Source organism: Oncorhynchus kisutch, linkage group LG26, assembly GCF_002021735.2.
Source record: "Oncorhynchus kisutch isolate 150728-3 linkage group LG26, Okis_V2, whole genome shotgun sequence".
Lineage (NCBI taxonomy): Eukaryota > Metazoa > Chordata > Actinopteri > Salmoniformes > Salmonidae > Oncorhynchus > Oncorhynchus kisutch.
Genome location: NC_034199.2, coordinates 42,781,285 through 42,795,011, shown reverse-complemented (window position 1 = coordinate 42,795,011; position 13,727 = coordinate 42,781,285). Strand labels below are relative to the sequence as shown.

The window sequence follows — 13,727 nt, the reverse complement described above, 5'->3', positions numbered from 1 at the left end:
CTTTTCGTCTTCAATTGTCCATGTGTTTGAATATCTGTCCAAAGTCTAACCAACAACAATCTGATTTACATCCATCAAAATTGTATTTCAACGTGTATTTCACGTCACCCTATGTCAATGTGTGAGCTTTCCTCTGAGTGAGCTTAAAATACTAATAGACTGACACTATTGGGAGGTTGTAGGCATTCGGTCGGGGTGAGGTGTCAATAACACCTACCAGGAAGCTGAGAGACTCACCAGGAAGCTGAGAGACTCACCAGGAAGCTGAGAGACTCACCAGGAAGCCAGAGGAGTTGTCCAGGAGGCAGCGGAAGCGACACACAAAGTTCCTCTCCAGGAAGGAGGAGTTCTCTGGTGGGAGCTGCTCAGGGTTATAGGTCACAGTGGTGCTGCTCTCCGGCTCCACATCTATGGATCAGAAGATATGACATGTTCAGACCAGGCTTTTATCATCAAAATCATCTAACCACCTATTGCACTATATTTGGAAATGATCCTCAAGATTACAGCATACAGTTCAGTCATGTAGAAACAGAACAAAAAGTGTGCAACTTCTCTAAGATGGTCATACAAACGGGTAATCAGTGACAACCTGATTATGTAATATCATGAAATAATAATTATTTTTATGATAGTACAGGAATTCATCAACACAAAAAGCGAAATGAATAACAACATTGTTGACTGTGTGTTGACATGAATGTTTGTGCTTAAAAGAAAAGCTGACGTGAGGTGTCTGGCTTGGGTGTCTGCTGAGAGATGTGTCATGACACTTTAAACAAAGCCTTATTCAATATCCCTCAGCACATTCTAAATGCTAACTGTTCTGCTTCTGTTCTTTTCTGTATTTTGTTTTGACCCGACTGTGTGCCCTGTCCTCAATGGGCGTGGTCTCCTGGCTCTGTTGAAAATACACTTATGTAATTAGCACCAGAGGCTAATGTCGTCTTAGCTCGACATGTGACGGCTTCCTCTCTTGCAGGGGAAGAACAAATGTGCAACACCACCCACTAGTGGAGAGTTTAAGTCAGTGCAGAGGCCTGAGCCTTTCTTGAATGTTTATGAGCATTTATTAATTATAGATGTTTTATATAATGCATAATAATGAGTTATTATATACTTATGTAATGCATTACGCATACTTCATAAGGTGTTATAACTGCATTTGTAATGCATTATGCAGAGGGTATTCATAGGAAATGCTATTGAAAGATCTGCATTAATTTCTATGATTGAATCTCTTAATGTTTTTTCATTGACGGAGGTGGTGTTTCAGGGTCTAACAGAGAGGTGGTGTGTCAGGGTCTAACAGAGGTGGTGTGTCAGGGTCTAACAGAGGTGGTGTTTCAGGGTCTAACACGGAGGTGGTGTTTCAGGGTCTAACACGGAGGTGGTGTTTCAGAGTCTAACAGAGGTGGTGTTTCAGGGTCTAACGCGGAGGTGGTGTTTCAGGGTCTAACACGGAGTTGGTGTTTCAGTATTCTAACACGGAGGTGGTGTTTCAGGGTCTAACAGAGGTGGTGTTTCAGTATTCTAACAGGGAGGTGGTGTTTCAGGGTCTAACAGAGAGGTGGTGTTTCAGGGTCTAACAGAGAGGTGGTGTTTCAGGGTCTAACACGGAGGTGGTGTTTCAGGGTCTAACACGGAGGTGGTGTTTCAGGGTCTAACACGGAGGTAGTGTTTCAGGGTCTAACACGGAGGTGGTGTTTCAGGCTCTAACAGAGGTGGTGTTTCAGGGTCTAACAGAGAGGTGGTGTTTCAGGGTCTAACACGGAGGTGGTGTTTCAGGGTCTAACGCGGAGGTGGTGTTTCAGGGTCTAACGCGGAGGTGGTGTTTCAGGGTCTAACAGAGGTGGTGTTTCAGGGTCTAACACGGAGGTGGTGTTTCAGGGTCTAACAGAGGTGGTGTTTCAGGGTCTAACAGAGGTGGTGTTTCAGGGTCTAACAGAGGTGGTGTTTCAGTATTCTAACACGGAGGTGGTGTTTCAGTATTCTAACACGGAGGTGGTGTTTCAGGGTCTAACAGAGGTGGTGTTTCAGGGTCTAACAGAGAGGTGGTGTTTCAGTATTCTAACACGGAGGTGGTGTTTCAGGGTCTAACAGAGGTGGTGTTTCAGGGTCTAACAGAAGTGGTGTTTCAGGGTCTAACAGAGGTGGTGTTTCAGGGTCTAACACGGAGGTGGTGTTTCAGGGTCTAACACGCAGGTGGTGTTTCAGGGTCTAACAGAGAGGTGGTGTTTCAGGGTCTAACAGAGAGGTGGTGTTTCAGGGTCTAACACGGAGGTGGTGATTCAGGGTCTAACACGGAGGTGGTGTTTCAGGGTCTAACACGGAGGTGGTGTTTCAGGGTCTAACACGGAGGTGGTGTTTCAGGGCCTAACACGGAGGTGGTGTTTCAGGGCCTAACACGGAGGTGGTGTTTCAGGGTCTAACAGAGGTGGTGTTTCAGGGTCTAACAGAGAGGTGGTGTTTCAGGGTCTAACACGGAGGTGGTGTTTCAGTATTCTAACGCGGAGGTGGTGTTTCAGGGTCTAACAGAGGTGGTGTTTCAGGGTCTAACAGAGAGGTGGTGTTTCAGTATTCTAACACGGAGGTGGTGTTTCAGGGTCTAACAGAGGTGGTGTTTCAGGGTCTAACAGAGGTGGTGTTTCAGGGTCTAACAGAGGTGGTGTTTCAGGGTCTAACAGAGGTGGTGTTTCAGGGTCTAACAGAGGTGGTGTTTCAGGGTCTAACACGGAGGTGGTGTTTCAGGGTCTAACAGAGAGGTGGTGTTTCAGGGTCTAACAGAGAGGTGGTGTTTCAGGGTCTAACAGAGAGGTGGTGTTTCAGGGTCTAACAGAGAGGTGGTGTTTCAGGGTCTAACAGAGAGGTGGTGTTTCAGGGTCTAACAGAGAGGTGGTGTTTCAGGGTCTAACACGGAGGTGGTGTTTCAGGGTCTAACACGGAGGTGGTGTTTCAGGGTCTAACACGGAGGTGGTGTTTCAGGGCCTAACACGGAGGTGGTGTTTCAGGGTCTAACAGAGAGGTGGTGTTTCAGTATTCTAACACGGAGGTAGGAAGTCACCTGAGGAGGACTTTCCCAGTGTGTCCATGATGGCAGGTGGGTTGAGGGCCCAGTGGAGGTTCCTCCTCAGCTCCTGCTGGTCCTCAGTGTGGACCAACTCATACACACTCTGATGCATAATATCAGTCTGAAGGAAAGAGAGAGAGAGAGGAAGAGGGAGGGGGGGGAAGAGAGCAGGGAAGATGGGAGAGAGAAGGTGTAGGGAGAGAGAGGGAGGGAAGAGAGCGAGGAAGAGGGGAGAGAGAAGGTGTAGGGAGGGAGAACGAGGGGGTACGAAAGGAAGGAGGGATTATAGAGACATCCATCACATGGAGGCAGTTAAAATAAAGATGGGAAGCATGCACAACACAGACACAAACAATGTCTAAACGATAGATCCTTATGTAAATTACATTATGGGAACTTCAGACACTATACTGCTACAGTGCATTCGGAAAGTATTCAGGCCCCTTCACTTTTTCCACATGTTTTAAATGTTACAGCCTTATTCTGAAATGGATTTTAAAAATACTCATCAATCTACACACAATACCCCATAACGACAAAGGGAAAACAGGTTTTTAGAAAACATAAATAAAACAAAAATACCTTATTTACAGAGGTATTCAGACCCTTTGTATGAGACTCAAACTTGAGCTCAGGTGCATCCTGTTTCCATGGATCATCCTTGAGATGTTTCTACAACTTGAATGGAGTCCACCTGTGGTAAATGCAAGCTTGTAGCGTCATACCCAAGAAGACTCAAGGCTGTAATCGCTGCCAAAGTTATTTCAACAAGGGACTGAGTAAAGGGTCTGATTACTTATGTAAATGATGATATTGGTTTGTCTTTTTATACATTTGCAAAAATGTCTAAAAACGAAACAAAATGTGGAAAAAGTCAAGGGGTCTGAATACTCCGAATGCACTGTTTACTGAAGGAGTGACGTTATGTGAACATCGCTATGCTGAAGGAGTGACGTTATGGGAACATCGCTATACTGAAGGAGTGACGTATTGGGAACATCGCTATGCTGAAGGAGTGACGTTATGGGAACATCGCTATGCTGAAGGAGTGACGTTATGGGAACATCGCTATACTGAAGGAGTGACGTTATGGGAACATCGCTATACTGAAGGAGTGACGTTATGGGAACATCGCTATACTGAAGGAGTGACGTTATGGGAACATCGCTATGCTGAAGGAGTGACGTTATAGAACATCGCTATACTGAAGGAGTGACGTTATGGGAACATCGCTATACTGAAGGAGTGATGTTATGGGAACATCGCTATACTGAAGGAGTGACGTTATGGGAACATCGCTATACTGAAGGGGTCTGTGATATCTCTCCAAGAGTGTGTTGAATTACCAGTGTCTCAGTGTGTGCTGAACTTCTCCAGAGCCTGAATGTCATACAGCAGACTGCATAATGTGTGAGAAGTGCTTCAATCCTTTGTGCCTCTTCACTATCTCCCCCATCCCCCGCCATATTCCCATCCATCTCTGCAGGGTCTGTGATGCTGTGGTGCTGGTCAGGGCTGCTGCCCACTGCCCACTGCCACGGCTGGTGGTCTCTTTCCACTAAAGGCCAAGCTATTAATAGACTGGTCTCACCCAGTCTCTCTCTGTGGACCTGCTGAGCAGAATCAAACTCCTCACCAAGCAGGTAGGGCCAAGACAACGGCCCCTGACAGTTCGCAGCAGACACCGCACGCAACCCTCAAACCCAACCATAACTCCAATGAATATCATTTGAATTTAAATCAGGTTTATACAGATTAGTCTCATTGAGATCAAATCTAACCAATTATTTGATGCCATAGCATCTATAGGCAACCGTCTCTACAGGGGATCATTCTGTTTGTATTGCAAGCAATTAATGGTAAAAACCTCAAGCAGAGATGACCATGTGTCGATGGAGGATTATGCTTTAATGTTTGCAAACATGCATGTGAATGCTGCACCAGGATGACCCAGCAGTAGAATTAATGCTATTAGTCAGCCAGGATCCCAGAGACGATCCAGCTGCCTCACCAGATGCCTGCTTGTCTATTATGAATGAGCTGAGGCACAGAACACCCTGGTCATGCTTTAGGAATAGAACCTTCACTGGGGGGTACGGAAAGGGAGGAGGGACAATCTGTACGGTACCTGGTGGAAGCCCAGGTAATCCTGAATGGTGTGAGAGGAGTAGAAAATGGTCCCGTCATTAGTGACCACCAGGACGAAGCCGTTCAGAGCCTGTATGTCAAACATGCACAAGATAACAAAAGATTGTTATACAACACAATGCAACTCACTGATGACACCGAGTCAGGAAAAAGCAGCTTTTAGTTTGTTTGCTCTCTAAAATTGGATGGTGGCGCCCTTATGGCAATTCAAATGGCAGACTGAGGACCTTTTTACTTAAGAGTGTGTTTGTTTTCTATGATTGTGTTTTGCTTTTCGTGTACTGATGTGTATACTGATGTGTATACTGGTGTATATTGATGTGTATATTGATGTGTATACTGATGTGTATACTGATGTGTATATTGATGTATATATTGATGTGTACTGATGTGTATATTGATGTGTGCTGATGTGTATATTGATGTATATATTGATGTGTACTGATGTGTATATTGATGTGTGCTGATGTGTATATTGATGTGTGCTGATGTGTATATTGATGTGTACTGATGTGTATATTGATGTGTGCTGATGTGTATATTGATGTGTATACTGATGTGTATATTGATGTATATATTGATGTGTACTGATGTGTATATTGATGTGTGCTGATGTGTATATTGATGTGTGCTGATGTGTATATTGATGTGTGTGATGTGTACTGATGTATATATTGATGTGTGCTGATGTGTATATTGATGTGTGCTAATGTGTATATTGATGTGTGCTGATGTGTATATTGATGTGTGCTGATGTGTATATTTATGTGTGTGATGTGTACTGATGTGTATATTGATGTGTGCTGATGTGTATACTGATGTGTATATTGATGTGTGTACTGATGTATATATTGATGTGTACTGATGTATATATTGATGTATACTGATGTGTATATTGATGTGTACTGATGTATATATTGATGTGTGCTGATGTGTATATTGATGTGTATACTGATGTGTATATTGATGTGTACTGATGTATATATTGATGTGTGCTGATGTGTATACTGATGTGTATATTGATGTGTGTACTGATGTATATATTGATGTGTACTGATGTATATATTGATGTATACTGATGTGTATATTGATGTGTACTGATGTATATATTGATGTGTACTGATGTGTATATTGATGTGTATACTGATGTGTATATTGATGTGTACTGATGTATATATTGATGTGTGCTGATGTGTATACTGATGTGTATATTGATGTGTGTACTGATGTGTATATTGATGTGTACTGATGTATATATTGATGTGTGCTGATGTGTATACTGATGTATATATTGATGTGTACTGATGTATATATTGATGTGTGCAGCATGACTCCCTGTCAAAATAAAGCGGGGGAAAAATACACTGTAGTAGGCTGTATCTCACTGTAGTAGGCTGTATCTCACTGTAGTAGGCTGTATCTCACTGTAGTAGGCTGTATCTCACTGTAGTAGGCTGTATCTCACTGTAGTAGGCTGTATCTCACTGTAGTAGGCTGAAGGCTGCATCTCACTGTAGTAGACTGAATCTCACTGTAGTAGGCTGCATCTCACTGTAGTAGGCTGTATCTCACTGTAGTAGGCTGTATCTCACTGTAGTAGGCTGTATCTCACTGTAGTAGGCTGTATCTCACTGTAGTAGGCTGTATCTCACTGTAGTAGGCTGAAGGCTGCATCTCACTGTAGTAGACTGAATCTCACTGTAGTAGGCTGCATCTCACTGTAGTAGGCTGTATCTCACTGTAGTAGGCTGAAGGCTGCATCTCACTGTAGTAGACTGAATCTCACTGTAGTAGGCTGCATCTCACTGTAGTAGGCTGTATCTCACTGTAGTAGGCTGTATCTCACTGTAGTAGGCTGTATCTCACTGTAGTAGGCTGTATCTCACTGTAGTAGGCTGCATCTCACTGTAGTAGGCTGTATCTCACTGTAGTAGGCTGAAGGCTGCATCTCACTGTAGTAGGCTGAATCTCACTGTAGTAGGCTGCATCTCACTGTAGTAGGCTGAAGGCTGCATCTCACTGTAGTAGGCTGCATCTCACTGTAGTAGGCTGCATCTCACTGTAGTAGGCTGCATCTCACTGTAGTAGGCTGCATCTCACTGTAGTAGGCTGCATCTCACTGTAGTAGGCTGTATCTCACTGTAGTAGGCTGTATCTCACTGTAGTAGGCTGCATCTCACTGTAGTAGGCTGTACCTCACTGTAATAGGCTGCATCACTGTAGTAGGCTGTATCTCACTGTAGTAGGCTGTACCTCACTGTAGTAGGCTGAAGGCTGCATCTCACTGTAGTAGGCTGCATCCCACTGTAGTAGGCTGTAACTCACTGTAGTAGGCTGTATCTCACTGTAGTAGGCTGTATCTCACTGTAGTAGGCTGAAGGCTGCATCTCACTGTAGTAGGCTGTACCTCACTGTAGTAGGTTGCATCTCACTGTAGTAGGCTGCATCTCACTGTAGTAGGCTGCATCTCACTGTAGTAGGCTGCATCTCACTGTAGTAGGCTGCATCTCACTGTAGTAGGCTGCATCTCACTGTAGTAGGCTGCATCTCACTGTAGTAGGCTGCATCTCACTGTAGTAGGCTGCATCTCACTGTAGGCGGCTGCATCTCACTGTAGGCGGCTGCATCTCACTGTAGGCTGCATCTCACTGTAGGCTGCATCTCACTGTAGGCTGCATCTCACTGTAGGCTGCATCTCACTGTAGGCTGCATCTCACTGTAGGCTGCATCTCACTGTAGGCTGCATCTCACTGTAGGCTGCATCTCACTGTAGGCTGCATCTCACTGTAGGCTGCATCTCACTGTAGGCTGCATCTCACTGTAGGCTGCATCTCACTGTAGGCTGCATCTCACTGTAGGCTATGTTCTGGTTATCTGGATCTCCTTTCACCTTTTGTTTACTGTTAATGTAACTAGCCTAAATGTAGATTGTGTCATGTCTTAAATCTGATATGTTATTTACTAGGCCTTCTACTTAGTACCGCTGCTTTATTCTGTTCTCATTCATTCGTTTGCATCACAGTTGTGTCAGTATTCTAAGCCAAACTGCTACTCAGTATGTTTGTTTCAATGCATGAATAACTAGGCTATTACTTTCAGCATTTAGTTTGCATTATTTTGGTAAGACAGCTGTGTGTACGGCTGTATTCACATAGGGTAATTCACATATTACAAAGTGCCTATCTATCCTGTAGCCTATATTCATTACCAAAACGGCGTGTGGTGTGTAGGCCGCAGTCCATTGTGCTGCTACAGATTTCGCTCTATCCTGTCACTTAAACACTTAACCAATGGTCTCAGAGTCTGGGCATTTGAACTTTATGTTTATTGTGAAATAAGCAGAATTCAATACAATTCCAATGCAAGAACCGATTTCAACTGCCCCCTTAGTCCCTTTATCCTGGTGCCTTGTCTGGTTCTTCCTGAGTATTTTCATATCTCTGGGTTCTGTTCCAACATGCATCTCAAACAGACTTACATATGTTTTATATTTACTGAATTTAGCTTAACGAGACATTTTTTGATTACTTAAGCAACATATGACGGTAGTGGTTGTGAGGTGTCCTACAGGGATATTGGTGGAATCTGCACCCTGGAGTGGATGAGGGGTTGTCAGTGTGCTACATGCAAGAAGGGTTTGTTCTGAACTGGAGAGATAAACAAATCATGTCAGGAATAAAAGATAGATGGATTAGTCACTCATTTGTTTTATCCCAAACAGGAACAGCTGGTCCCATGTTTCCACCCCACTAAACACACTCCCTCGTACACAGGAACATTTTGTAAACAAATGCACAAACAGGCATACAACCATGTCTACCTTACTCAAACAAAACAGACATTAGCATGTTCATCCATCACCTGATTTGTTAACACACACACACACACATTGCAATGGGTGCATCCACAGAAAGTAGCCTCAGTCTTCCCAGGGGCTGAACCATGACTAAGGCATGTCATGTTGCTCTTTTACTAATAATCAATGATTCACCCCAATTATCTACAGCACATCCTCTCTGTGTGTAAGCAGTCCAGTGAAACATAAACACTATCATGTCAGCTTGGATGGTTTGTACACCATCTTGTAAGTAAATAGCCAACTTCCAAGGTCTAATGTACCAGGCATTCAGCATTTTTGAAGTGAAATAAATGTAACAAGCCCCTAGTGGCAGATCCCATATGAACACAGTTGGAACTCTTGAAATCATAGAACCACAATGTGTGCAAACTAGGTTATAGACTTCCTGGTTGAACAGAAAAGAGACCAGAATCCCAATCACTTTGCATTTTTGCATGCTGGTACAGTACCAAAACTACTTTCCCACACGGTGGAGGGTGTCAGGCTACTTTCCCGCACGGTGGAGGGTGTCAGGCTACTTTCCCGCACGGTGGAGGGTGTCAGGCTACTTTCCCGCACGGTGGAGGGTGTCAGGCTACTTTCCCGCACGGTGGAGGGTGTCAGGCTACTTTCCCGCACGGTGGAGGGTGTCAGGCTACTTTCCCACATGGTGGAGGGTGTCAGGCTTCTGTGGGACTACTTTGTGTATAAGAGGTGGTCTGAGTCTATTTTCAACAATGACAGTGAGAGGTGAAAACTCTTTTCCCCCTCCTCTCCTGATGTAAATAATGGATGACCTCACAGCTCCTCTGCAATTCACTACTAAGTGTCTGATGTCGAACCACAAAGAGAGAAATCTTCTCCGCTTCTTCCCCTAACCTCGCCTTTTCGTCCTGCCTCCCTGTCTTTTAAAATGTCCCGTGGCTGTTATCTCAATCTGAATAAAATATTTCCTCCTTCCCGGAATGAGCTTTCATGCTTCATTACTAACACATTGGAGAGATGTAGGTTTATCATAATAATGAAACTTCGCTCATAGGGCAGGGATGTCTGGCAGACTGTTTCCTCTGTTCTGCTCTGGAATTCCACTGTGCTGCACATACAACAGGGGAACTGGACTGGAAAATCAATGACTCTGGCTTATCCAAAAGAGATCTGGCAGCCAACTAGATCACTCTCCACTCAATCACACATACAGAGAAACAAAATGAAAATAGCTCTCTAGAAGTTGTGATAGAATCGTAAACTAAATGAAATGATAATGTATGACAAAATGATGGGAGTATTGCGGTGTATTATGGGAATTGATAACCAAAGACAAAGTGAGGCCAGTGAGTTATGGGGTATATCCAACACTTCATCACTGGATATTAAGCCTTGTAATTAATGACCAAAAGCAAAGACAGTTGTTTTTATCTTTTAGAAGATTCCACATGCCTTTTAGCACTGACCTGCAGCAACAGTTCTCCTTCAGGCAGCCAACTGTCCTCCAATCCTGTGGCTTTGCTGTTATCAGCGCTGCCACCACTGCAAGTACAGTTCTTCAGGGCAACTGCAGACAGAGAGACACAGAGAGAGAAAAAGAGAAGAGGAAAGAAGAGGGAGGGAGAGAGAGGAGGGAGGGATAGAGAGACAGACGCTTTAGTCTTGTAATAATGTTTACAAAGCACTGCTGTGAATGTCAGAAAGCTTTATGTTCAGTGCACTGTATGCAGGACAGGATTGCAGCTCATTAAAGTTTCATCAAATAGCATCTTAAATATTCCGATCCACATCCAGGCCTTTTATCTTTGCCTAACCTGGTTATGTCATAATGGCTTGGGAACCAACACGTCAGCAAGTTCATGGTCTAAAATAGGAATGTGAGGTCATCATGCTCAGCGTTCTAAACAGACTCTGTTCTGCGATATGGGACCTCCTATAACAGGATGCATGGAGCTTATCGCCTATTCTTCACAGTGTGATGTTTCACCCATATGTTTTGTGGTCTTTCACCTCAAGACTCATGGTATGCCCCTACGTGGTCTGTCACCTCAAAACTCATGGTATGCCCCTACGTGGTCTGTCACCTCAAGACTCATGGTATGCCCCTACGTGGTCTTGTCACCTCAAAACTCATGGTATGCCCCTACGTGGTCTGTCACCTCAAGGCTCATTTCAGTTGAATGCATTCAGTTGCATGACTAGGTATCCCACTTTCCCTTTATGTGGTGTTACAAACATATTCAGTCACTGTTCTAAAAGTAGTCTTTCAGTAGCAGCACACAACAAAAGTCTTTGGAAAATTCTAAGTCGTCCAACAGTGGGGAGTGAAATGAAATGCAAATCGAAAAATCTTCGACACGCAATGATATTCAACAAACACACTGACACCTAATTTATTTATAAATAAATTAGGTGTCAGTGTGTTTGTTGAATATCATTGCGTGTCGAAGATTTTTCATTATATATATATATATATATATGAGAGAGAGAGAGAGAGAGAGAGAGAGAGAGAGAGAGAGAGAGAGAGAGAGAGAGAGAGAGAGAGAGAGAGAGAGAGAGAGAGAGAGAGAGAGAGAGAGAGAGAGAGAGAGAGAGAGAGAGAGAGAGAGAGAGAGAGAGAGAGAGAAGCATAGCATTGCAGGAGAAGCAACACACAGAGACAGATTCACATTAACGCTGCAATAGAGTGAAATGAGGTGACAACTCCTTTGCACTTCACTGCTCGCCAAGCTAATCCCTCTCTCCCTTCTTCCCACTCCCGTGCTCCTCCTTGCCACTTCCCCTCACTCACACTCTCTCGGTTCATCTATCCTCATTGGCTCCAGCAGCTTAGTGGTTCCAGAACCGATCTGGAGGGGCAGAACAAGCATTAAGCGCAATATGATCCATTGCAATAGCTCGCCAAACACTTGTCTCAACTCCACGGTCACATTAGAACCATGCAGAGAGCTTATGCAGAGAGCTGAGACACTGAGCACATTGAAGACTGCTGGGTGTGTGGTTGCGGCTACAGTAAGGTAAAACGAAAAGTCAGAATCTCTGAGCACCGTAGCACCTTTAGGTGTAAAAACTTGACATACCCAGATGCTGCCCACTTTTTTTTTATTTTTTAGAAGCGATCCACCTTATTTCACCCTTTCGCTATATTGGCATCAAACACGTCACCCTCCCTAAGGACAAGGGGTGACCGTGACAATTTATTGCTAAAACAAGAGACCACATGGATGTTTAATTTAAAGACCGTCGCTCCCTATAGTCTGAATGTTGAGTTTAATCTGAAACCATTTCTGTTATCTTTTCTAAATCAATGTGTATACTAGGCTATTTATGATGAAATTGTAGGCCATCTGCGATCATTGTATATCCATTCGTGCATTTTTTTCTCTATATTATCTGTATATTGACCAATGATATCAGGCCATAGCCGGCCATGATTATGAACACCTATCAAAATCTATACTGGTGACCTGCAGTGTATTGAAACCCTGATGAAGACAACTTGCTGTCGAAATGTTGGAAAATACATAATTGCATCGGAGCAATTATTATGCAGCGTTTCCTTTTCATTTAAAGTACAGCTACAGATGAACAGATCAGGACAGCTACAGATGAACAGGTCAGGACAGCTATAGTTGAACACGTCAGGACAGCTATAGTTGAACACGTCAGGACAGCTATAATTGAACAGGTCAGGACAGCTACAGATGAACAGGTCAGGTCAGGACAGCTATAATTGAACACGTCAGGTCAGGACAGCTATAATTGAACACGTCAGGACAGCTATAATTGAACACGTCAGGACAGCTATAATTGAACATGTCAGGACAGCTATAATTGAACAGGTCAGGACAGCTATAGTTGAACAGGTCAGGACAGCTATAGTTGAACAGGTCAGGACAGCTATAATTGAACAGGTCAGGACAGCTATAATTGAACAGGTCAGGACAGCTATAATTGAACAGGTCAGGACAGCTATAATTGAACAGGTCAGGACAGCCATAGTTGAACAGGTCAGGACAGTTATAGTTGAACAGGTCAGGACAGCTATATTTGAACACGTCAGGACAGCTACAGATGAACAGGTCAGGACAGCTATAATTGAACAGGTCAGGACAGCTACAGATGAACAAAGCGGGGGGACTTAGAAGTTGGCCTGACTTCTGGTCTGATAACCTCATAAGGTTTACTGTTAAGCTATAACACTATACTCACTAGTCTTATATACAATGGGCCATGCCATGTTCTACACATTTCTACAGAAGAGACACAGAACTGTATTATTTCCAAGCAAAAACCATGACGTTTCAGCTTCAGAGAGCTGTCTACTCAATCAATCCATTGATTCAATGACCGAACCCAACGAACAGAGAAGAAATAGGAGAATGAAAGAAAAGTCTGGAATACTGATGATGTCATGGGAATAGGACCTTTACGACGACCCGTACCGTGACCTGCAACAACCTCTGACCGCTAAGGCGATGTCTTGACATGACTGGGTAAATGGGGTCGGGTCAGGTCTTTTGTTGTCTGAGGGGTCAGCAGAGAGCAGAGTAGGAGAGGATTAGACGCTATGCTAAGGCCAGACACCTGATGGGGCTTGTCCCCATCACACGGAGCTTGGGTGGAGGGCGTAGAGTGGACACCCTGACCTAATTCCCATACCAATCTCTATCAGGGGTTTGACAT

At 44.0% G+C, this 13,727-nt stretch overlaps 1 protein-coding gene across 1 annotated transcript in view; it reads right to left on the bottom strand.

The window, feature by feature from the left end:
* Positions 1-13,727, bottom strand: part of LOC109870757 (aryl hydrocarbon receptor-like) — a 41,853-nt gene that overhangs the window by 13,263 nt on the left and 14,863 nt on the right. The window contains exons 3-6 of the mRNA XM_031806240.1: positions 10,508-10,608; positions 5,199-5,288; positions 3,065-3,191; positions 278-408 (exon numbers count right to left, since the gene is read on the bottom strand). Coding sequence (XP_031662100.1) covers positions 278-408; positions 3,065-3,191; positions 5,199-5,288; positions 10,508-10,608 — 449 coding nt within the window. The remainder of the gene's footprint in view (positions 1-277; positions 409-3,064; positions 3,192-5,198; positions 5,289-10,507; positions 10,609-13,727) is intronic.